Source organism: Desmodus rotundus, chromosome 8 (assembly GCF_022682495.2).
Source record: "Desmodus rotundus isolate HL8 chromosome 8, HLdesRot8A.1, whole genome shotgun sequence".
NCBI lineage: Eukaryota > Metazoa > Chordata > Mammalia > Chiroptera > Phyllostomidae > Desmodus > Desmodus rotundus.
Window position 1 is genome coordinate 27270767 of NC_071394.1, and position 20282 is coordinate 27291048.

Sequence of the window (20282 nt, forward strand, 5' to 3'; positions counted from 1 at the left end):
TGAGATACACTGCTAAGTACAGTTTTGGTCCTGGGTCATTGACTTAAGGGGTCTCCATGAGTCCACCTGTTATTCTGTGGGGCCTTAGACAAGACAAGGACTGTCTTTGCAGTAAAATGTTCTTGGGCTTTATCGTCACTGTTTGATAGCCCTACTGGATCAACTACCAGACAGATGCAACAGGTAATTGAAATTTGAGGTTCTTTACTCAGTGTTGCTTCATTAGAGCTAACGTCACGTGCATGCAACTTGGAGTACATATGTATTCCCGTTAGTTACTTAACCGGAACTGAGTGGCGCCAGCCAGTGACTAACAGTGTGCTGAGTTTTCGAAGGAGGTCTCAGGATTTTCTCCCTTTACCATCTTTGTTATGATCAAAATACTATCACAGCTTTAAAAATCAAGTTTATTTTATCCACAGCTAATTTCATTGGTTGTCAAACTTTATTTTTTTTAACTCAAAATGCTTCATTTTTAATAATGTGAGCTGAATTAAACCTACGTATAAGTGAAAACCTGCATTAAAAAAAATCCAGTGACAATACACATTTAGGTGTGATAATTAATTCAAGAATTCCTTTTATTTTAAACAATTTTATGTAACAGTTCTTAGAAGTGTATGCAAAATTATCATAAAAGATAAGAATTAATACATATTTACATTCTTAAAAATAGTTATTCTTGGGGTTAATTGATAAAACTGAGTTTCCTAAATGAGTACGACGCAGCAAATGGATGGAGGAACCACTGTTTCATCGTCAGCCTGGGTTCACCATTAACAGCCTTGCCTCCCGGTCACGACCGTGTGTGCAGTGATTTCTTACACCCATGACAACAGGTGATACTTTAAAGATCAGTGGACCTTTGAAATTGAATTTTCTTAGTGTCTCACAATTGTAGGTAACAGGTGGTAGGCCCAAGTTCAGAATCAGTCAGTAAAAATGTGTTTCATTGCAGTCTTTGAGATCTTTACTGAATATTAATACTTCGTGACCCAGGATCTTGAGCAAAACCCATTGTTATATGCAAAATAAGTCAATTCAGCAAAATAAACTATTTGGTCTGGTTCATTGTTAAGGTTAATGTTGGGGTTCTGGACTCCCCTCCAGTAGACCAGGCCAGTGTGAATCCTTCTGCTGAACCCTTTCCACAAGGGAGTGTCAAAGTAGTTCCTAGTAGTGTGTTTTGTTTATGAAACTAGAGAGACTCACTTGAATACTTTGGGTCTGTTTTCACTGGTAGACACAAAGATTTACTCTAAGCTTTACCAGTAAAACAAACTGGAAGAACATTGGTCCAGAATGTACCTGGACAGGCATCAGAATGTTTGCAGCCAGTGAACATTCCTTGTACAGGCGTCAGTAAGATGCAGGCTTCACACTGCAGCTTTCACTTAGAGAACAGCGTCACATGAGTAACAAACTGGGCAAGTTAATAAAATCCTAAACACTTAATTTTACCTAAAGACTCCAAACTTTTGCAGGTGAGGATATCAGGCGAAGACAATATCTAAGCTTAAAATCAGATGCCCCTAGAAATGAAATGTTAAAGTCTCTCCATTCTAAGGCTTGACCACATTTTACATTAGAGCCGAGTGTTAAAAGATCCTAACTACAGTCGAAATTTTAGCAAATATAGAGCAAGAGAGACTGTATTTTCTACTTGTGGTAAGACTAACCTACAGGATTCTGTTAGTCATTGTCCCCAAATAGGAAAAGAAGTTTTTTATCACTCCACTTTATTAAAGTATCTTAGTTTTAGGGAGAAGGAGGAATCTGAATCAATTTTAGAAAAGGCTAGAAAGTTACTGTACCTGCAGCGAAGTGTTGGCCCGGTGTCCATGTTAGATGTCAGAGCTTGCTTACTCAAAAGTAAATTGCACCAGCAGGAATCAACACCTCAGAGGAGGGGACTCAAGGGAACCCTTTCCTCAGGGCTCTATTTTTCACCATGGTAAATTTACTAATGAAGACTTGAGCAAAAGGTGGGTCTGCCATGTAATGGTATGTTTTTACCGTGGAGGGGAGAGGTTCCACAGGCACCACGGGGCACGGTGTCTGTGTGGAAGAGCAGCTGGGGGCCAGGTGGCAGGACGTCTTTGTGATGTAGTCCACGAGCCGGTTGTACTGTTGCTCCGACAGCCTCTCTCGGACTCCATCCGCCTGGGGTTCAACGATAAAAGACTGTTTAGTTGCCAAACTCCATTCATAAGGAGACTTCCATAACAAAATTACTCCTTTTGCTTGATACATTTGATACATTTTTAGGTTACCTAATAAAGCCACTTCATCCAAAACAGTGCTTTTATTTTTCCTGACTGGCAGTGATAACACTGCAATTTCAGCAGTGTAACAAGAGCGCTGCATGAGTACATAGAGACAGCCTCCTCTGAATAAGCACTTGGTATTATGTACAGTTCCCACGTTTCAAGATGACGAGAACATTTTATCCATCAACTGTTAAAACATCTGTCACTTTTCTTTACTAACCAGCCCAGGAACAAAGAGGTGCCCTTCCTCTGCTTAAATCTAATCACCATTAAAAGCTCTGCAAAATAAAAGCTGTCTGCCTGTCCCCTCAGGCAGAACCTTTATAGTTAGAAAAAGTGGGGAGCACCTCTCTCAAACCAGTGGCTTTGGACAGAGCATTAAGAAAATACCTTTTGAACTGTAACATTTACTGTTTTTATAAATACTAGGATTTAAAGCCAGAGAAAATAAAACTGGGCAGAGGAAGAGGAAATTTTTATGGGAAGGAGGAGGATGCAAAGTACATTTATGGTTCATAAAAGTCTGGCTCATCTTCAGTGGAACTCAAAAGAGCTGAGATACACCACCTAAGTTCTTCAGTGAGACTTTCTGAGAAAGCATCCATCAAAGGCAGTGGGAGCTGTAAGTTTTTCCCACCCTGAAGCTAGTTAGCTAGTGTGTACGTACATCAGGTGGTGTGGTGAGTTTCCAGTGTAACTGCTTGTCTGTGGCAGTCAGGGAGCCTTTACCTGTTAAATGCTGGCAAGACCACTCTGGAATAACTAAGAACGTTTCAAGGAGGGCTCTTTAGTTCCAAAGTAGTAGTATAAAGAATTTGTGTATTTCTGTGTGGGGCACAAACAAGTGTGGCCAAGGGCTGTCCTAACCAGAAAGCCAGTGGGTGGCACAGGGCGAAAGGGGCCTGCCAGAATAGTGAGTAGGGAGTCTGCTAGGGTTTGGGTCTCGTCTCATATTCTTAGCTGGGGAAGGGAAATGAAGGCCCCCAAAGATTCCCTGACACATGAAAGCTGTACCACCAGGCAGAAGCCAGCGCTCTGATAGCATTTGCTGGGCTCAGAATTCAGCTGGAAAGCTTTGAATACGCAGAAGTCTTAACGGCTCCTCCTGAGCAGCAGCACAGGAAAACCCGTGTTGTGAGAGGAATCTGGCCAAGGAATAAATTGACCTTCTGACTCATTTTGAGCCTCTCATAAGGGATTTCAATAACGTGCCAGGCATATTAAGCAGTTATTACCCTAAAAATGGCTGCACATAACCAAGAAAAGCAAAAGCTGATTTTATAAAAAAAAAATCTGAATCCTGCCATATTTGAATATACTGAATGATGTCATCTACAAATTAATTCCTCTTAAAATTCAAAGGAGTTGTGCTTCCTAGTGTCTCAAGCAAAAACCAGAAAAGGCATTTTACATAAAGATCTTAAAAATGGTGTTGGTGGTTTTCCCTGAAGCCAGCGGGTGGGCTTCTTCGCCCTGTGTTCCCTGGGGACTCGGCTGGTATGCGGATGGGCACACCAGCTGAGGAAAACGGACTGTGTCAGGCTCCCGCATCTGGAAAATCTGTGGACTGCAGCACTCCTCGGGAGAGGCTTCTGTCTTGGGGGAGAAAAGGAATATTTTGTTTTGCAGCTTGGATCTCCTTTGGGGTAAGTGGGGGAAGTTAGGCTTTGGACAGAGGATTAAGGAAGGGGTCAGCTGTTTTTTATGGGGAGTTGAGGGGAGAGGGAAGTGGAACAGATAATGAGAAAGCAAATTTGGAGGCTGAAGGCATGCTGGGTAGCCACCTTTTCTGTCCAGTGCCAGGTGCTGCTGTGCAAGCTCACATGTCTCTTGTAGCTGCCCGGCAGATCCCACTCAGTCTTTTCCTGCCTCTGTTTTAGCTGTCCCTTAACCCTGAGAGGGGCACGGTGTGTGGAGTCAGTGCTGCTGCCTCTGCCCCCGACGGCATGGTCTCAATTAGCCTGGGCAGCGTCTGGGGTGGTGACTCCAGATATCTCATTAACCCATAGAGAAACAGGACCCATCCCTCCAGCTATGTTAGTTCCCTGCGGGACCCTCCACAAGCAGAAGAGCCAAAGAGAGCAGGATCACAATTGACAGCAGAGACAATTCAACAGCAAAAGATAAATCTCTGGTCTCAACTGTTTAGGGTCTGAAGTATTTCCCAAGCAGCTAAGGAGTAATGATGGTCACAGATACTCCTCAGGGCCTTGGAAGTTTCTCGTTAAGGACCAAGGACTTGAAGATAATGATACTATCCCCTGCCAAATCCTGTAGCCACATCACTGGTGCTTTATTGTCGACTAGATCAGAAGATTTTGGCAGATCTAATAAAGTCAGCCTGGACATCTGACCTCTGTTTATTCCCAGAAAGTCATCAACTTGAAGCAGCAATGTAGTCCTAGTGCCAAACCCCAGCTTAAAGCTCGACTGATTATGATCCAAGAAACTAGAGAAATCTCAGTTGTTATGTTTGGCTGCCTTCCATCTTCTCAGATAATTCTACCCAAACAGTGGTGTGAGGGAGACACAGGCTCCCATACCAGGAAGAAAACAAGGACAGAATGGATCGGGCAGGATCTCCTAGAGGCAAGCTTGCTGTCCTTTCCTGAGGCCACTCAGTCCCCAGGTTAGGACCCACAGGCTGCACATCCCCCCCGCCCCCCTGTCCACCCCCATCTTGCCGTGTGGGAGAAGATGTCTGTTTCTGAGATCAGCCCTGAGGGCCCTGTGGAGCAGGCAGGCAGTGGGCTGGTAGGAGCAGAGAGCGGCTTTCTGGTGGGTGCACCTGCTTCCCAGGCTGGACTGCAGGAAGCTGGTGTCACGCGTCAGGGTTCACCTCTGACCCCTGGCCTCCAGTATGCCCAGCCTGAACATCCATTCCATATCAACTTCTGTGTGGCCAGGAATGAGCAACCTGCACATCTCAGGAGTTGTGTGGCCAAGGAGCTGCCCTAAGAACCTAAGCGGCATCCCCAGGAGGTACCCCGTGGAACTTAGGGGATGGGAAACTGTCTTATGGGGAGGGGAACACGGCCACACAGAATAAAAGAAGCAGATGGGAGAGAGATCTGTTTACAAATTTTGGCCGCTCAAATCTTGGGGATGGGAAGGGAGGGAGTCAGATCTCCTGGTTCGGGAACTTGCTAAGATCTGGCCTGCTGCGCAAGCCTTGTTTGACTCGGGACACCCTTCGGTTCTACGGCGGTTCTCCGGTACTGTGGGTCTGCTGCAGCCACTCCCAGGCCACGTACAGACACGGGCCTGTTACGGAGTTCTGTCGTCCTGTCCTGTCCACTGCAGCACCGTGACAGCCAAGCCATGCTGAACTTATGTGGTGGCTCACCCCCAGGCTGTGAGTCCACCTGGCTACTGCTGGGCTCTCCTGTGAGAGGCTCACATGTACACCTAGCTGGGCTTTCCCAACCCCTTCCGCAGTGGCCCGGTTGCTTCTCACACTCCCTCTGGCAGCCTTCCTGGCCTCCAGCAGCCACTCTAGAGGCTGGGGCTCTTGAATACCTGGTACCAGTGGTCAGCCCACATCTTGATTTTGCTGGGAGCTAGCCCTGGTCGCCCTGTTTTCTGAACTGTACCTCCACATCGCAGGTCACTCTTGGCTGCTTGAGCTGCACGATGAGCAGGCCATTTTGCTTGCTGTCCTGTGCGCAGTCGATCTCTGTGATGGGGAAGGCCTGCTGTTGTGTGTCCTCGCTGACACTCACCACGAAGAGCACTTCTGAGGTCAGCAGCAAGCATCCTTCGTGCTCCTGGCCTGAGCCCCTCACCAGAACCACATCCAAGGCCATGTGCACCTCCGGTCTGCCCAGAGACTGAAGCATTTTCCTGTTTCAAAGGAGGAAAGTAAGGCCAGGAGCCAGCTTTCAAAAATGGTCAACATCCACTCTCACTATCTGTACCGGGGTTGGGGCGATTCCACATGATGCTCCTCAAGGGATTATTTGTCTTGAAATGTCATCGTCACTTTAATTCTCAAACGGTTTCTGGTCAACAGAGCCCAGCTCCTTGTGGGGACAAGGATTTCCCTCAGCTGTGATTACTTCCTTTTCTTCCCCTGAGAGATGTCCCCCCAATTAGAAGACTGGTTCCACAGAGAATCTCAGGCCTCCTCACGAGCCCTGGTTTCTCTGCCAGTGTGCATCCTCCTGAGGGGTATTCCCAGATCTGGGGACGGCACTTTCTCTGGCCCTAGAATGCCCTTGCTTTGCCTGAGATGCTAAAAATGACGGCTCCCCTAGCAGTGGGGCCTGTGAGCCTCAGATCAGGCCAGGCCCTGTTAACACAGTGCGCATGTTCAGTTGAGGAAGCATCTAGACTATTTTACCAGATGTATTTGACGTGGCTATTTGGAGCCCGGGCAGCATGTAGATCACTTGGCTGGTAGCGCTGTTTGGGAAGCTGAGAAAGTCCAGCTCCGTGTAAAATACCTGTGGTAAGAGAAGTAAGAGGTTTTACTAGTTGTTTTCTGGAAAACAGTTCCATGCTGCAGTGATGTCATCTGCTTAGAGCCATCCATAAAATGCTACAGATCCAAAATGATGTCACATCTTTGGAAGCAAGCACACAGATAATCATTAAACACTGCAGTGCTCTTGACCCTGGTGATCTTACTTAGCTCCAGACTGAAATCGGAGTGAGCTATATTCTGAGCGTTGACGGCAATTAGAGGAAGCCTAAAGCTCCTGGGAGGGATCGGGCCTGGGCAATGGCTTACACATCATTTACAATTTACGTGGTGAAAAACCAAGATTGTCAGCTAACTTTCTTGCTTAACACTGCAATTCCGTACCGGTGCTGTGGCTGGTTAAGTAACAAAAAACAATGCACAGGGAGGTGCACATGCATGCACATGGCTCGCTTACATACAGCACTTAGGTGACTCAATCCAGCTGTTCAACATGAGTCCATACACATTTCTGAGTGCTCTTGAGCCCTCCGTTTACTGCATGCTCCCCCTGGTGCCAGCACAAAACGAGGGCACCTAGGAGCAGCCACGCGGGCCTCCAAAGGGACTCTCCAGAACCAAGGATGGTACAGCATGTGTGCTTTCTGAGGGCTTGTAAATGTTTATAAATGAGGCGCAGTCATTAGACTAAGAGTTAGTGGTTTGTAAAACCTTCAGTGCGGTAGTAAAAGTTTTACAAGAATGATGGAAACCAACAAGGCCATGTGAGGCTCTGTTCTGAGATGCTCTTACACAAGGGAGCTCAGCCCTGGGAAGCGCACAGCGAGGGACAACAGCATTTTCAAAACCAAAGGACTTTATGAAGTACACGTTGACTGCCCCTCACTGAGGGCTACAGCAAACGGGACACTGCTTTTATTCCTGGGTAAGCGCCGGGTAAGGGAGTATTTGCCCACCTATGAGTTGCAGCAGATCTTTTTGCCAGTTTCCCTGTGAGTGAGAATAGAGAGGGAGGAGGCAGGGGATAAGCGAAGAGGAACACATGTTTGTGTCTGTGTGGTCTCTTAAAGGAGCCTCTCCGGAGGGCTGCCTGAGTGTGGGCATGCGTCTGCCGCTCTCTTCCTCTCAGACACTGTTTTTATGCTCTGGTCTGGCTGCTCTTGTCAGAGCTCCTGAGGTGCAGGATGTCTGTAGTGGAAAGTCCCCCTCGGGCTTTATGGCAGATGCGGAGTGCAGAGTGCTCCTGTGTCTGACAAAGGAGAGAGCCCTCCTGTAGTGTGTGATACTGGCTGGCCAGCCTACTTCACCACCAAAATGACGACATGGATTATGGGTGAAAAGGTAGCAATTCCGGTCACTCATTTATTGGAAGTCACTTGCATGTGCTGTGTTAAGAATACAGAAAATAAGCACCGGATGACGTGCTTACTTTCTCCTTATTCCTCTGTGCACACACATGCACAGGAAGAGGCCAAGTGCAAGTGGTGCCACGAGCCCAAGTTCTCCACCACTATCTGCTCGGGGCCAGGGTGTTCACCTGTAGGCCACACGCCTTGGCTGCTGGTGCTAGGAGACTCAACCTGGCTGCAGTAGCAGCACAGCGTCTGCAGGAGAGAAAGCCACTCCAAGTGCAAAGCACGTGCAAGTGTGTGCACACACCCACACATGCACATGCACACATGGGTGCTCCTCTTTCATTCTCCAAATATACATTGTAACTTAAAGATATCTTTGTTCCTGCTAGTCTAGTTTCCCTTTCAGACTGCTCACCTGAAACACAGTAATTCCATTCTCTGCTTCAATACATTGTACATACTACCCTCAACCACTAACCAGTTACTTTTCACTAAAGTTTATTTTATTGAATGGATTGTTAAAAGATTCTGTGACATATAAACATATACTGAAATTACTGATTTCCTGGTTCTGTAGGGAAATAAACGACTTATCCCTTTTATTTTTCACTGCCCTGCCGGGGCGGGGGGGGGGGGGGCGGCTAGGCCATCTCAGGAACCCTTGGTGTGTGATCACACAAACCAACTGGTGGCATCTGAGTTGGCCTGACGACCGGCCCCCGACTCACCGTAACCAGTCTGTGACACGAGCTCAGCAGCTCCTCCGATGGGTTTTGTGAATACCCCCATGATTCCCTTCCCCACGCCGGAGATGACACCCTTGGCCTTGTGTCCTGCTGAAGCGTGAGCATCGGACGTTTTCTGGAAGTTCTGCATTGGCTGGTCCACTATGCCAGCGATTGCACCTGCAAAACAACAGAAGTCCCCAGTAAGGGCTGAGGCTTAAAATCCTGAGAAGGGGAGAAACTTCCATCTGGACCACAGTTTCATTTGGATTGAAAACGAAAGCCCACACTCATAAAGCTCTTTACATTTATTTACCAGCTATCTAAGTACATTGAGAGCAATTTAAGTTAAACATTTATGGTCTCATCCAAACACAATGTTCAGCTGGGTTTGGTCCACTCAGGACCTAGGAAGTTCAGTTCAGGATTTATTAAACGTCAGACTATTCCACACGACACTCCCGTGCCTTTCTCCAGAAACCAGGCAATGCAGCTTGGAGAAGACAGTTCCCAATCCCTTAGAAAGAAAGAGAGCCTGCACAGCCTGAGACATTTTCAGTGGGTTAGGAGGAGGAAAAACAGTGGAAGGGCCAGCCCCTTTCTGTGTTGTGCCTTTTAATTAGAGCAATTATTCATCAGTTAGTTAATAATAATTATTTAATAAGTAATTGTTGATATAGTAATTTCTTTTTTAAATATTTTATTTTTATTTTTAAGTTTATTTATTCTTAGGGGAAAGAAGACACAAAGAGAGGGATCGAAACATCGATTTGAGAGGGAAATACAGTCTGATTGGGGACTGAACCCACAACCCAGGCATGTGTCCTGATTGGGAAACAAACCAGCCAACTCACTTTGTGGATCAAGGTCAAAACCAACTGAGCTACACCAGTCAGGGCTTTATTTATTTTTAGAAAGAGGGAAAGGGAGGGAGAAAGACAGGGAGAAAAACATCAATATGTGAGAGCTACAGCAACTGGTTGCCTCTTGCACACACCCAACTGGGGACCTGGACCACAACCCAGGCATGTGCCCTGAATGGGAATCGAACCAGCGACCCTTCAGTTTCCATGATGGCACTGAATCCACTGAACACACCAGTCAGGGCAGTAATAATTTCTGTTACATAGTGCTGCGTAACGACATTTCAGTCAATGACAGAGTTCCTATGTGATAGTAGTCCCATATGATTATAATTCCATTATGAAAAGTCTATCGTCTAGTAACATCGTAGCCATTGTAGTGTAGTGGAACGCATTCCTCATGTGTTAATGGTGATGCTGGTGTAAACGAGCCTCCTGCCTGCCAGTCATGTAGGAGTATAGTGTGTCCAATTATGTACAGTACATAGTATTTGATAATAGTAAATGGCTATGTAACTGGTCCATGTTACACAAGGCCCTTCCTTAAGGTCAAAGTGAGATCACCGGGTTCTGCAAGTTTTACCACAGGCTAATGATATAAACAAGAGTTAAGTTTCCATGGCATCTCGTCAACATCAGAATGAAATGACTACTTGAGGACCTGCTGTATTATACCTTTTATCATTATTTTAGGGTGTACTCTCTATTTGTATAAAAAAAAGCCTGCTGTAAAACAGCATCCCGTGGTGTGCCAGCAGCAGCCTTGTGCATCTCGGGGTCACCACTGCTCTTGACGGCATCGTTTCTCCTTGTGACCGACTCCATCTTGGGTTTTGTACGGTTACGTGCTGCACAGCTCTGTGGCCTAGGAGCAACAGGCGACTCCTTGCAGCCAAGGTGTGTAATAGGTCGCACCACCCAGGTGTAAGTGCAGTCTACGATGTTTGCATGACGACGAAATCGCCTAGTGACACAACTCTCAGAACACATTCCCGTCGCCAGGCTGTGCAGGAAGGCCAGCCAATCTGATCTGAGTGCTCACTCTGTGCTGGAGCCTGACGGCTGTGCTTGTGTGAGATCATTAATCTAAATAATCCCAGGAGTCAGGCAGGACTCTTTATCCTCACTCCCTGAGGCACTGAGGCACAGAGGTGAAGGGACTTTTCCTCCCGAGGTCACACAGCTGTCCCATGCTTGAGGCAGGATTTGGGTCCAGGAGTCAGATTCACAGCCTCACTCTCCCACCAACTTGTTCCCTGATGCCGTTTATGAAACGGGCTCTTCCCTCTCTCTCCCGTTACCTGAGGTTTGGCCACTCACTCTGAACTTCAGAATGGCGACGAAGCCCTGCTCTCACTGCTTCTGCCCTGATGGCTCTCCCATGAGATGGTCTGTCCCCCGCTCTCACTTTCAGGGGCCGGTGATGGGACCTAGTGACGGCCTCACTGGTCTGCATTTTTTCCCCATGATGGAGAGGAAGGTCCCCTAACTCGTCGGAGATAAACATTTCACTACAATTCCTGACAGAATTCCATTTTCAACATAGACCTGCTAGGACTAATGAAACCGCACAGTCCCCTGGTAGAAATTTGAGTACACGTCAAACCCCATTATTTCAACTGCCACTAATTCAAAGTCTCTTGGGTAAATGGAGATTTCCAGGTCTTGGTTAATGCCCTGTTCATTTCAAGCAATATTCCATTGAACAAAATCCAGTAAAACCAAAGGCCAGTTCCTTCAGGTCAATTGTAGAGGGAACGCTCTTCAAGGATTCCAGTCCTCTCAATTTTGACAGAGCCACTTACGTTTATGCAAGGACAGATTAGGAATGACCTGAGGCAACAGGTCTGTTTCCCAGCCTCATCCAATGCTTCTCAATCCTAATGAAATGATGCAGGAAGCTGCTCACAGCTGCCCCCACCTACCATGGCGCCCTGGCGAGGGAGGGCGGAGGGGGTCACTGTTTCTGTGCTCCCAAGTCACCCCACCCTGGCACTGGAGCTGGGAGCTCGCCTCCCATTTTCCATCTGAGGAATCTGATGCTCTGCTCTCCATCTACGAGGTCAGGAGTCAGCGGCTGGGAGGCATTAATGGAACCAGCCACCGTGGAGGCGCCTTTAGTGCCTGGGAGAGCGAGAGTCCTGGTAAGACTGGTCTTCAAATCATTTCAAAGCAGAGGGTTCAGAGTGACTACCATGAAATCAATGACCACAGCTTCCCGTGATTTCATTATCTAATTTCTTTGACAGGTCTCTATGCTTAAGAGTAGGAAAACTGGGGTAAATAATTACAAACTCATCAATAAATTAATTTACTGCTTGCATTTCTGGTGGAAATGTCTTTTTCCGAGTGCAGATTTCCAGTAAGTCTATTCACACTGAGTTGGGGGGCAGGTAGTTCGTTTGATGACACTCTCCCATTTCCCTTCGGTGTGCCAGGCCTCACCTGTCCATGGGCCTTGATGCCCATGGCTGTCCATCCACACAGGACTCTAACTTCCACCTGCGTGAGTGCAAACAGGTAGCCCAGTGAAACTCCCCTTTGATCTTCCACTTTCTCCAGCCACTGGCCAAAGTAAAGGCTCAGTTACTCTGGCTTTGATAGATAAACTATTTGGGAAGCCCCCAAAAGTGGAAAGCCTGCACCCCATGACAAGGTGTTAGATTCTCAGAGGTAGAGGAGAAGCTGCCAGATCACATGCTGTCGCCCAGCACCCGACCCTGGGGGCAGGAAAGCTGGCCCGTCACTCACGCCAACACCTCCCTGGTTACCAGGTGTGAGCTGGAGAACAGAGAGGCTGCTTCTCCCAGGGCTTCAGAAAGCTCTCTGATTAGTATAATCCAGCTAAATCCCACAACCAGTAAGTTATTTACTGTCATATACTGAAACCTGCCCGAAGGCTTTAGGCAGTGGAAACTGATCCCCAAACTTGTCTGTTGGCATCAGGCCCGCGGGGTGGGCGGCCACATGGAGGCGGCTGTGAGGTGATGCGGTGAGGCAGGGAAGGAAGAGTGCACCTTGGAGGGGCGTGCCCACGGCTCCCGCGTGCTGCCCAGGCAGGAACCGGGAGGCATCTCCTTTCCAGACCTCCAGTTGGAAGAGGGCTTTCTTTGAAGCCAGGGGACTACAAAGGCCCTCCCTCACCTCTTCTGGGACTCACTCCTAGTCTCCGGCAAAAACACCGTGTGTCCCTGGACTATGAAAGTCCTGCCTGCATGGTTATTTTGGTGCTGCCCTGACCACACACTGAAATTATATTTTGGGCACTTTAAAAAATAAATCACAACAGCAGAGGCACAGGCCTCTCCTGTGCCCCCACTAAACAGCCCCTCATTCCAGAGACAAACGAGACCTGTGGAGTGTACCATGTGTTCCGGCTTGAGGTTAGCTTTTTTGGACCAGCACAGTTTGGCCAGTTGAGAAGGAAGGAGCAGTCTTCCTGAATTCCCTCCTGACGGCAGACCAGCCTGCCAGTGGCTGGCAGTGGCACCAGAGGGACTGCCCAGGAGGTCCTCTCTTGGGTGCGCAGCCCTTTGCTAGCTCCCTTGAGGGAGAGTGTCCTAGTTCATCTGGTGGATTCCACATGGCATCCCAGGAGCGGCCGTGAGGACGGAGGGTGCGGCTGCTGGGAAATCTATCGATGCTTCAGAAGTCGGGCAGCAGCCCAAGAAGCATGGGTCAAGCAAGCAAGTTCTGATGTCCTGCCAGTGGTATTAATGAGCAAGCAGGCACGTCTGGGAGGGGATGTGGAGTGGAGCAGTGACACGGGCTCACATCCTCTCTCAGCAAGGACTCCAGGGAGCAGTAGAAAGCGGGGTGGGTGGGGGATGGATCTGGTGCATGTAGGCAAACCTGGTGCCAATTCTGCAGGCGAAACAGAGCGGTTCCAAAGCCTCTGCTGTTCAAACACTGGTGGAGCTCCTCCAAGAGCCTCGGCGGCATCTTTCAGCGGCATCTCTCCGCCAGCTGACACTTCCATGCTGACCTGAGGCAATGTGTCTGGGCACAGCAGCCAAAGACTCCCTTTGATTTTTGAAGTGTCTCATAACACTCCACAGCGTCTCCATGGGGGCAAAGCAGCATCAGGAAGGCCCACCGCCCCATCGACATTTGGGGGAAATGTGTTTTCCCCACCCTGGAACTTTGAATTGTTCAGTCTCCCCACATCCTGATTGCTTCCAGGCTTGGAGCCTGCATGGTGGGTGAAATGTGGAAAGGCCAGGCTCTCGTCCTGCCTGGAGGCTGGACCCAGGCAAGTCCGTGAACCTCATCCCTGCCTGGGGTCGGAGGACCCAGTAAGAAGGCACATGGGAAAGCACTCCATCCACCCTGAAGTGCTCTGTGAATAAATTCCTACTGGCGGGGTCCTCGACGTCTGTGTCTTGTAAAGGAAGGCACTGAGGAACTAGCACTTTGATTTCAAAGGCTGCAAACTATTATCTAGTAACAGATCTCGCTTCAGTTAGGCACTAAATTGCACTTCTGGGTGTGGATTAAATGGTGACAAATCTATACTTTCCCAGGTGAGGGGACTTCGTTGGTCCCCCTCTCCATCTCTTCTTGCCTCATGTCAGGGAATTCTAGGACCAGAGGTTCTCAAATAATGCCATGATTATATGGCACACAGAGAGCTCTTAAATTCTTAGAGGAAAGGAAGCCAGAGTGGGCCGACCTTGGGATGCCCACTATGAACTCAAATGTCTGGGAGCACTTGTGGGTATGGAGCTCAGGGCGTGCTGCTGGGAGCGGAGCTCCTGGGGGCCCAGGGCCAGGCCAGCGTCTGTCCATAGATGCCATCAGCACAAGCTTGGGGGGGGATTTATGTTACCCCCTAGAAGCCCTAGGTTTTTGCAAATGAGCAGATATGCGGAAAAACTGTGAGCCCACTGCAGTTTCCAGACTAAATGATTCCCTCGTGTGGATGAGGGTGTGCAGGACCCAATGACCATGGCAAAGACTGAAGCCTACCATTCATAACAGAAGCCATGCCCCAAAAGCTGACATTGAAAAGGCAGAACCATGGCTCCCCCCATAACTGAGTCCCACCCTCAGGCACAATTGTATACAGTGGCAACTGCGTAGTGGAGACTGGCTTCTCTGGGTGGGAGGAGAACAGATTAGTCAGGATGGAAAGAGCCACGTGCCAGCCAGCTCAGGTCTCCTCTGTGAGCACCTGGAGCTCCAGGAAGGGCTTGGATGGAGGGAAGGAAGCCTTCTGCCTGAGCAGAGGGCACAGAGCCCAGAATTCTGAGCATAAAGAGGTCGCATAGACTCCAAACAATGACCTGAGCACCCAAGGTTATCACTTTTGTGGTTAGAGCAACTTAACCCACTGGACTAAAACTAAAGTAAAAAGGCTCCTGCTGTGGCTCATGTGACCCTCTGACATCAAGCAACTCTTACTGTTCCTTTGCTGCCATGATATTATAATGATGGGTTCTGATTACCAAATGCAGGCCCTGTGACTGGCACACGACTGACCATCGTGACTTCTAACAGTGGTATTCCCAGCCCCGAGGTTCGGAGAGACCCAGGTTCAGAGAAGAACTTGTTGGAGGTCAGAAAGAAGGGATCTGAACACCCTAGCCAGGGGGCTGTGGCTCCTGAGCAGGTGGCCCATCCCCACCCACTGCCCTTCCCCGTAATAGCGACACTGCCTTTGGGTTGCTCCTCTACCCCAGTTCCTTCCCCAGGCCGTTAGCCTCCTGGTTTCCATGCATTATTAAATGACAGTGCCGTACATCACTGAATGTTGACTTAAACAATTTCTAGTAACTTAACCTGCTCTTGTAACATCCTACTGGGTCCACTCAGAGCCTCAGCTGGCTGCATTGCGAGTGGAGGGGTTGTGTTTGGAACGGCAGACTGGAGAGAGGACAAATCCTTTCAAGCTCTGCTTTTCTGACCCCTGTTCTCTTTGCACTGGGCACTTTGATCTCTGTGAGACGCACACTCCTTCAGATGCCGGGCAGGCATGCTGCCAAGCAATACAGTTTTAAATTCCTCTGCAAACAAATAAACAAAAAATACCCTTGAAAATCCTGCTCTGCAAAACTTCAGCTCTGAAGCCTCCTTTTTATAGATTTTTCCAAAGCAACTTATTTTTCAAACATTTGTAATATTTGGAAATATCCACAGCAATCTTCACCTCTAACTATACCACCTGGCAGCTCAACAAATGATAATTACCCGGAGTCAGGCTGATCTGGTATTCTCAAAAAAAAAAAAAAAAAAAAAAAAAAAGCAAACCGTGTGCTCCCCACTGAGGTTTACACGACCATTGCAAGTTGCTCAAGTGCTTCTCGAACAAACGCAGGCACCTGCAGTACCTGTGGTGTGAGGGAGCCAGGCTTCAGTGTGCCTGGAACCCCCCTTAACACGCGCAGGGCTGTGTGTTGCCGTCCTTGAGCTGACACCCCCACGCGCAGGGGCCTTCCATGGCATGACTCTGTTTTGGGGAGCAGACCCTGGAGGAGGCCAGAGAGAACTTCACACCAGAGGCAAAGGATGGCGGAGCAGGGCGCTTGCACAGGTGGCCTTCGTCAGACAGGGTGGCCCTGTTGTGGCTGCACAGGGTGTTCCACAGGGGGTCCTGTTCCTGCACCTCACCGACTCACGGCAGGCACCGGGCTGAGAGCCATGTCCTCTCTGGCTCTCAGAAAGGATGTGAACTTCCCAACCCCCCGTGTCCTGGGAGTCTGTATCCCTCGCCGGAGCCAGAGGGCACCCTGAGCACACGTTCCAGCAACCCCTTACCGAGCAGGCTGATGCCCAGCCGGGACAGGCCCTGCCGGAGCCCCTCGCCCAGACTCTCCGGGAGCTGTCGCCGCCACTCCTCCTGCCGGTTGTAGTGCTCCTCATCCAGCGACAGTCGGTCCATGTTCCGGGCCAGGCTCGTGGCCAGGTTGGTGATGGAGGTGAGGGTACCTGTGGACACAAGAGCATGTGGATTGGGCTTCTGGTCACGTATGTGGAGAACCCCGGGAGAGCAGTCCCCAGGGCCCCTGGGAGCACATCTGTGCCGCTGGGCGTGCCCAGATGGTGAGTGATGGTAGCTTCCTCGTGGGCAGCTGGAAGCACGAGCCTTACGAAAATGACGGGAAAATTAACACTTGCTTACACCAGTGTTGGCAGTCCTCCAAGGGGGTAGGATGACCTCTGTCACCAGCAAAATGCCCAGAGTTTCATATGACACTGCCACACACTACCTTTTGATTGTCAAGGCGTGGCTAAAACAGTTAGTTTTGGAGTCCTCACTAAGGCCCAGTTTTGAAGGTTAAAATCTGCCTGCTCTGAGTTGAAGGGTTAAGGTTAGTTGCTGAATTTTAGACAGATTGCAAAGAAAGGTTTCTATTTTAGGACTACAAATTATTCCCTCATTATTTCAGCCATGGTAAAAGGAGACACTGAAGTTTACCATTTGACATTTTGAGGAAACGATTTTTGTGCCACAGAGAATATGTGCAATTTTGATATTCAGGATGTTAACTGAAAAGTGTGAGGACAATACAGGGAGCAAATCAGGTGAAAGCCATGATTCTGCCTGTTTTCTCCCTAAGAAAAGCTATGTCAGCCTCTTGCTCAAAATATTCAGAATCCCCTCCAGCAAGTCTGCATAGATCTCAACGAGCAAAACTGAAAGACGCCAATGGACACCTTTCTGAAGCTAATGGAAATTAGCTCATTTGTTATGGATATCGTTTTTGCAGCTGCGTCTTTACCAGTCATCTGAAAAGAAAATACACGCACACACACACAGATCCCAAGAAACCACACGGATTTCGCTGAGGGAACTAATGTAAAAGACCTGCAGTGAGTCAGCACGCTGAAATTACTGACGGGTTCAATGTGGCAGGTGCTGGTTGTCTTATTTTAAAATAAAAACAACAGAACGACCGAGGTGTAAGTGTTGAGAGTGAGAAATCCACCAGTGACTCATCTGCGAGCTCCTGCAGCTCTGCTCCCAGGCCTCGGACATGGGCTCGGGGGAGTGGTCCTGCCTTTGTCCAGGGAACGTGGTTTATTAGTCTTGCTGGTCTCCGGCCAGTCCCCCTCCATGGACCGTGGGTTCTCGTATTTCAAGCCCAAGTTGTCTTTTGAGACCTTCAAGAGACTTCTATAACCTGCCTGCTCCTAAAAGCCTCTGATGGGGGAGAAGCCCTTTGCCCTGTTTTCCCTGCCTCCTGCTGAGAAGAAAAGGGGACTCGAATGGCCCTTGTTAGTTCCCGAGTCACTGCCAACATGACCAAAACATCGTCAAGCAAACACACAGAGAAAAAGAAAACAGCCCCCTTCAGGTATGGGGCAGGGGTTGGGCTTCTGTGCCTGGGGGCTGGTCTGGGCCACAAGATGGCACTGTGTACGTGGCCTGCGGGAGGGAAGTTGGCTGTCTCACCCAGATCGGCTTCCACATCAAATCAGCATCCATATCCTCACAAAAGTTATGACAACTGAATCTACATGTAAAAAACATGATGAGGCAACACAGCGTAGGATTTCTGATGCTCAGCAGAAGTCCTGAACACCTTTAATATTTCTGTATTTATCACGTGGAATAACAGTTGAGCTGGTCCGTGTTTTCCCAACGGGAGGTTTAAAATTCTGAAGTTTCTGAAACATTTTCACACACTACACAGGCAAGTGCTGATCTGTTTAAAACATAAGACATTGTATACGAGCTTTGTTACAACCCTAACATTTCACTGCTAGCTAACAAGCCAAACAAAGCTAGAGGCAAACTTAATGCATTTAGAACTTGAACATGTTCTTTAAAAATAAAAAATAAGACAGGAAGGAATGAAACAAGGCATTGTTACAAGGAACCAAAATAGCTACCTTTGGAAATGTGCTTTACAAATGACGTTGTCCCCCTGGAAACTCCACTCACAAAGGCTCCGGGGCCTCGGGTCAGCCCCTCGTACGGAAGCCTAAAGAAGTCGGCGATGCCGTTGCCGATACTTCGCACCAGGCTTGCCGGGCTGCCGAGAATTTCTAGAGATCCAACCACCCAGCCTGGAAGGGACCAAAGGGAAGGGGTTAGTGAAACCTTAAATACAGCACTTTCAACATTTGGGAAAAATGACACATTTTCCCTGCAATTCATTTTTCACACTAGAATTGAGAATGTAATAAGCTCCTTTGGAGCAAAATATGGGAAATAACTCATTCACTGTGAATTCAGATGTGGCAAACTTTCATACTTTATAAATCAAAGTGATCCTTCTGGCAGCCTCACAAATGGCTTTAATACGACTTCCCTGCCGGAATCCTATGTTCCTGCTAAAAGGGACCCATGTGCAGGGCGACCCAGGCTCCGCTCCGGGCTGCCTGGGGAAAGGTGGTCCCTCCGGCTGCAGGTGTGTGCAGGCTGAAGCGTTATCTTCGAAACCTCTTTGGGGTGGCGGCGGCACTGGGATGAGAAGATGCCTGGTTGGGAGGGGAGGCCTGATGCTAAATGGGGTGTTACAAGGGGGATGCAAAGTTTGGACAAAGATGGAGGAGTTATTTTTAATCTTTCCCAATCCTACCAAGCTGAGTGCTTCCCTTTAGAGCGGAGCTGGAGCCAGATAAATGTCTCCCGTTCAACCCCAGCTGCAGTTGTGTAAACTTCAGTGACACGGACATACTGATTAGGTTAGCGAGAGGGGAGTGTTCCCTGCGAGAGTCCCAGGAGGCGTGCTTTGGATCTGGTTTCCTATGTGCGCAGGGGCCTGCCAGGAGCTGGCCTGCTCAGTGGCCTGATTGCTGTGTGCATTGCCCCGTGGGAATGTGGCTCTGGTGTGGACTCCGGCAGTGGTTCCCTCCATCTTCCCCCCAGGGCTGGGGCACTAGGGCTCTCACCCAGCAGACTAGAAGTGCAAGCAAGGGCCAAGGGCAAAGGTGCGGGGCATTCCGAACAGGCGACTGTTCTCTGGTAACCCACTGACCTCCCCAGGCCAGGACTGAACGCTCTAATAGGGAGGCCCTGAGGATAGGACCCATGTGGGAGCCAATCCTGCCTCACCAGTGGACTCTTAAGAGGACAGGCCTGTGACAGAGACCCCCAGTCATGTCACCAATCCCAAAGGCCTGGGAAGGTGTGGGTGCAAAGCTCAGCCAGAGCCCTAACAGGACCCAGGCCCAGCTATTGCAGAGAGGCACATTCTTAAACTTTGAGTCCATCTCTCTTCTCTGGAATAGTAGGAAGATAACATTAGGGTTTATGTTAAAACAGGACATAATTTCTACAAGATGATTGTGAATGGGAGGGTGTATAGGTGCCAGGCATTCAACATTTTTAGTTCTCACAGGTAAGGCAGGAGGAGGAGGAAACTAGCTCAGAGACTAAGACCATTGCTCACAACCTCCCCAGTGGCTAGACTTGTGAGCTGGGTTTCCACCCCAGGTTTGCCTAATTCCAAACAGCCCCCCACCTCTGCCACATGGGGAGCCGAGGGTACAGGGAGTAGACAGGGTCCTGTGGAAGGCTGTGGACTACTCTGCCTTGGCAGAGCCTCTCTGGACATAAAGGAAGAGCAGGTGCCCTTTAGCCCAGAATAGTTGTAAGATTCCACCTGGAGACGACAGGTTGGCCTAGAAACATTTTAATTCCTCTTTCTTCCAATGATCCCACATAGAAAAGAAGAAGAAAGTAGTTCCTGCCAAGC

The 20282-nt window shown here is 48.8% G+C and overlaps 1 protein-coding gene across 4 annotated transcripts in view; it reads right to left on the minus strand.

Annotated features, from left to right (window-relative positions):
• Positions 1-549: 549 nt before the first annotated feature.
• The window catches only part of VPS13B (vacuolar protein sorting 13 homolog B), a 669566-nt gene continuing 649833 nt past the window's right edge, over positions 550-20282 (minus strand). For all 4 annotated transcript variants that reach the window (XM_024572260.3, XM_024572257.3, XM_045181664.2 and 1 more), the window contains 6 exons: positions 18472-18648; positions 16393-16563; positions 8777-8953; positions 6613-6715; positions 5864-6113; positions 550-2163 (listed from right to left, as the gene is read on the minus strand). In XM_024572260.3, coding sequence (XP_024428028.2) covers positions 1915-2163; positions 5864-6113; positions 6613-6715; positions 8777-8953; positions 16393-16563; positions 18472-18648 — 1127 coding nt within the window. In that variant the 3' untranslated portion in view covers positions 550-1914. The remainder of the gene's footprint in view (positions 2164-5863; positions 6114-6612; positions 6716-8776; positions 8954-16392; positions 16564-18471; positions 18649-20282) is intronic.